The sequence below is a fragment of the Cynara cardunculus genome, unplaced genomic scaffold (assembly GCF_001531365.2).
Source record: "Cynara cardunculus var. scolymus isolate 2C unplaced genomic scaffold, CcrdV1 Un_Scaffold_7753, whole genome shotgun sequence".
NCBI classification, from domain to species: Eukaryota; Viridiplantae; Streptophyta; class Magnoliopsida; order Asterales; family Asteraceae; genus Cynara; species Cynara cardunculus.
In genome coordinates, this window is record NW_020203739.1 from 1 (window position 1) to 5303 (window position 5303).

Genomic DNA, 5303 nt, shown 5'->3' on the forward strand with positions numbered 1-5303 from the left:
ACAGGATGTTGTGGTAGTATGTCATGTCGTTGTTCATATGGATGCATATGCCCACACACTTTTCTCATTTTCACAGATTATTCAAAACAAAAGGTAGTTGCATATTACCTCAAACTCTTTTCTTTATGATATATGTCACCATGTCATGACAATCTTGGCTTGGTCTGGTATTTTGAAAAATGCATCATGCTGTACCTGTAATATAAATGGTCATATCAGATTACATTACCTATTTCTAGACAATAGTAATAATGAGGTATGTTCGACAAACCAAATAAGATATTTTTTTCAAGTTATTTGGAGTTTCACTTTACCTACCTGCTTGTTGATCTGTTAAATTCAATTATTGTTATACCAACCTTAATCTCACAGCCTAACTACTTTTTCCCATTAGATCTTGATAGCATAACTTCTTCACAACAAGAAGTTGATTATGACATAGGAGAGAGTTCAGAAGGAATAAAGTTTTTTATCCCGAAGATCGATGACGCGCTTAAGCCAAATATGAAAGCACAATATGCGACTATAAATGAAGTCAAAAGAATGTACARGGCTTATGCGGACAACGMYGGCTTTGATGTTCGCATGCATGTAAAAAAAAGAACAAGCATGGCGAAATTCAAACTAGGTGGTTTGTCTGCAGCAGGGAGGGAAACCCAAAAAAGAAGGATTTTGATTCGTTGTACATGCAGCTGGGTGAGAGGAGATACCGTAATACAAACATCAAACGTTGTGGTTGTAATGTTTGTATAAAAATCCATTTGACGAAGGATAGGGCTTGTTACGAGATATATGAGTTCGTTGAGGCACATAACCATGCATTGTTCACTAAAAACGATCGTCGTTTCTCTCGGAAGAATAGACAGATGAAGTATACAGATTTCAAAATTGTACAAAATAGCTCGAGCTACAAAGTCAGCGCGAGGAGGGCTCATCGTATTCAGACCGCATTGAACGGTGGATTTGAGCATACTCGCATCTCTGAAATTGACTTCAAGAATTTCAAGAGGGATGCTGTTGCTTGTGTTGCGAATAAGGACGCGACRATGTTGATCAATAAATTATCAAACAGACGTGATGTTGTTCCCGGTTTTTTTTTAATACAAATGCAATGAGCAGGAGTTGAGCGCAATTTTCTGGGCGGATGAAGTTGCTAGAATTAACTACAAAGAATTCGGTGATGTCATATCGTTCGATGGTACCTTTCGCACTAACAAGTAAGATCACCAATTGCAATACAGTTCTTTACGTTGATCAACTTTGATATTTTAACGGACATATGACGTGGCTACGAATAGATACTCATATTTTTTTATTTGTATACCAGGCATGCAATGATTTTTGTTCCTTTCTTGGCTGTTGACAACCATAAGGCGTCTGTTGTTGTTGGATCCGCTCTTATGAGTGGAGAGACGATTGATAACTTTACATGGGTTCTAAAGGCCTTTCTAAAGTGTCATGTGAAGCAACCAGTGTTCGTAATTACAGACCAATGTTCTGCAATGAAGCAGGCTATTCCGAAGGTGTTCACGGAATCCAAGCATCGACTATGTATGTGGCACATTATGAAGAAAGCCTCTTCAAAGGTAAGTAGTATATATTGAATGCTATCTAATTTAATTCGGTTTTTGTGTTATTCTTTCATCTGTCGAAGCTTCGTTGACGCAGGTTAGTGTCGCCCTAAATCATGATCCTACGTTCAATAAAGTCATCAACAAGCTCATATGGAACATTCATATTGGCCCATCGGAGTTCGAGAGCCATTGGAATGAGATGATAGATAAATACAATCTAGCTGGGGATACTTGGTTTACAGAGATGTATGAAATCCGACACTCGTGGATTCCTGCCTATCACAAGGACACGCCGATGTCTGGGCTAATGAAAACAACCTCAAGATCCGAGAGTTCGATTTCGTATATCAACATATACGAATCGTACTGGTTTGATTTGGTGCAATTCCTTAATAATTACGGCGTAGCTATAGAGAAACAAAGATACAGACAATCTGTTCATGAAATAGTGACGAGAACGACTAATCCCAAGTTTGCTACTCCATTGCGTTTAGAAAGTCATGCATCAAGCATATACAGTGGAAACATGTTTTTTGACATCCAAAAGGAAATAAAGAAGGCTGTTTGGTTTTGTGCTATTGAGACCATCGAATGCCGGGATGATTTTAAGTCGTTCGTGATAAGCCACAAGGCCAAGAAATCAGCTGACAACATCACGTATCTGGTATCCTAACTCTAACTCTCAACACAATGGATTATATGATATTTAATTTTATCTTGACTGATGTTGTTGGAAACTTCTTTCATGACAGGTGGGCCGTAATTACTCAACAAACACAGTCGAATGCGATTGTAACCTATTTACACATAATGGGTATCTCTGTCGTCACGCGTTCAAGGTACTAATAAATGACGAAGTTGAATGCATTCCSGAAAAATACGTATTACGTCGATGGAAACGAGAGTTAGTTCCAGTACAGATACAGTCCACAWGAGTTCGTTATGGGGAGGTCAACGCCGAGATAGAAAAGTCTATAATTGATGTATATTCCAAGATCGACGACATAATAAGCATCGCCCGCAATGATAAATCTATATTAGATAGATTGGGGCGTAACCTCGACAAATTCATGGTTGATATAGAGAAGGAAGTTCCATACGAAGACCCATCCCAACAAAAGATGGATGCGATAAGAGATCATCTAGGTGTTTCCATACCTGATGAGGTGGACATTCTACCACCATCTGGAATAAGGTACAAAGGTTGTGGAACTGGAAAGAGGCTGGTAAGTGTATCTGAGAAAATGCAGACTAATTGCAAAAAGGCTAAACGAAAATGTGCAACGTGTGGACAACGTAGTGGTCATGACTCATGTAATTGCCCAGAATTGATAGATTAGTTAGATGTCAAGTATTTACTATTTAGAATTCTTATTGTTTCGTTCTAAWATGTCGACGTCATCGAAACATATTGTTCATGTGGCTTTATTTGTTAAACAGCTTGAACTTGATCTCAGTGTTTTGCTTGAATCCGTAGTTGATGCTATTTGTTAGTGCCATTAGTGTTATTGATACGTTATGTACATTTTATRCTGTGTTTTTTATATATCTTCTACGGTTTCATCAACTTTTCGGGGATGGAAGGATCCCCGTCTAAATGAATATACTTAATACATTGAACTACAAATTCATTAAAAGGTATGTGTTCATTATGTTTCTAACATGTAGCGCGCCCACAGAGACARTATATGAAACCTAGATGCAATTCACGATATTACACAAATATATAACATGTTCGTCACTAMAAAAATTGAACCTTACTGGAACGATCATTTTACGTAGATAACATAAAAACAGCAGACTACAGAAACACAGTTCACACTAGAAGGGCTATTGGTTTGCATGATGCATATATSACGTTTGATGTTTCATGCATATATCAAGATCTATGTAGCATTCATATACTTCTCATAAGGGTCATTATACATCTCATCATATTGTAAGTCAAATCATGAAGCAAAGTAATCAAAATTCGTGATTTTGATATATCGATGTTACGAGATAAAAATACATATATATTTAAATGGTTGTATACAAAAAATAAAGTTCAGAACGCACCTGACACGATGATACAAGTTCAGGTTACGCTAGATAGTATCAACACGTCCATCCACATTTTAAATGACATGGAAACTCACACATACCAGTTGCACTCCCACGCTTCCTCATGAGTTCAACGCTCTTGCATGTTGAATGGCACAATACGGTCYACGGAAATAGTGATCAGTTAAAACTGCCATAAGTGGTGTGAATATGTTGGTGTCAGTATATCAATATATACAAAAAGCATGTTTGTGGGAAGAATATAAGTAGTACATTATAGACATCATGTWAAAACGTAATCATATAATATGGTTACTATAACCCATTCAACTCCGGATCAAGGACCGGACAACTGGTTCTTTAAACATCGATCATGGATACTTATCGGTAAAATCGAACAATATTGGCATGTGCACACATGTCRCTGTTCATTTGAACGTGTTTAGTAAGATCAAGTGTCATGTATATCCGTTCACAAAGGAATGGAGGGTTGACCGGTTTTTGACTTTTTCTCTCTAGGGTTTGGGTTCGACTAGGGTTTTGTCATCGGATCTGCTGCTTTTGTCGTTCTTCGTGATTCGTTTTGCTYGGATCTGCTGCTTTTGTCGATCTTTATGTTCGTTTGCTGCTGCGTTGCTTTCTTGCTGTTCGAGGATTGCGTTTGTTTTGGTTCTTCCGTTGGCGTKCTTCTCCATTAGAGGTTCGACGGTGGCGGCTCCATCCTTTCAGGTTTCTTTCGTTTGTATTTTGGTTTGTGTCTTATTGCTGCTGGTTTTTATTTCGAGCCGGTTAGTCGTTTGATTTTGGGAGTAAGGTTGGGGCAGCCGGCGTTTTTTTCTGTTTGTGTGGCTAGGGTTTGCATGTTCTTAGGCCCTAGGGTTTTGCATGCATTCGTGGCTTTTGTGGGGCTGTGTCTCTATCGGTTGCTTTGGTTTTTGTTGCTGCTGTTTTCCTCTTTCATTTGTGGGGGTTGCTGCTGGTTTTTCCTTGTGGATTGGACTGCCGTTCGGCTCTCTAGAGCTCCATTTTTTGAGTTGACGGCTAGAGTTGCATGTTGTTGTCTTCACGCCTAGGGTTTTCCTGTGGGCTGGTTGTGTTTTCACTAAAGGCTTGCGTTTTTTTCCTTGTTGTTTGGGTCTTGTTCGGGTTTTGGTGCGTGGGGGTGTTTTCTTGTTTGGAGACTCTTTCTTGTTTATTTTCCCGCATCAAGTGTTTCTGTGGTCTTCGTCTCCCTTTGTTCAACTTATCGATAGAGTATTCAGCACCTTTTTTTAAAGGTCTTCGTCTACTTTATTGAGACTGTTTAACAAGGGATTCAGCGCCACGACTTCTTGATTCTGGGTAAAGTAAACTGGGTCTTCTTCTTTGGTTAGGATGACTGACTTTGCGGATGTTATTTTGATGAATGATGGCCCTCGGGACTTTGCTGATGTAATCTTGGATGAGACGGACGAATCTTTTCAGAAGAAGGTCGGAGTTATTCCTGGTTCGTCTTCTAGGGTGTCGGTTTGGGATCGCCTTTCCCCAGTGGTTAGGGGTGATCGTTGTGTGGTGCCTACTAAGTCCTTTGCTGAGATTGTGGGTGGTRCTTCCTCATCAGATCTTACGTATTATCCTGTTGAGAAGAGTGTAAAACCGAGGATCAGTTTTCCCTTGGACGTTACAAAAGGTATGGCTAAATCCTTT

At 39.2% G+C, this 5303-nt stretch overlaps 1 protein-coding gene across 1 annotated transcript; it reads left to right on the plus strand.

Moving 5' to 3' along the window:
• Nucleotides 1-219: 219 nt before the first annotated feature.
• Nucleotides 220-3068, plus strand: LOC112504999 (protein FAR1-RELATED SEQUENCE 5-like; the record flags this gene model as incomplete). The annotated part of the gene is made up of 8 exons (XM_025108948.1): nucleotides 220-256; nucleotides 373-696; nucleotides 771-1016; nucleotides 1120-1217; nucleotides 1328-1586; nucleotides 1669-2238; nucleotides 2327-2800; nucleotides 3015-3068. Coding segments are annotated over 8 exons (2062 nt in total), but the record flags the coding sequence as incomplete, so codon positions are not given.
• Between the last annotated feature and the right edge of the window lie 2235 nt (nucleotides 3069-5303).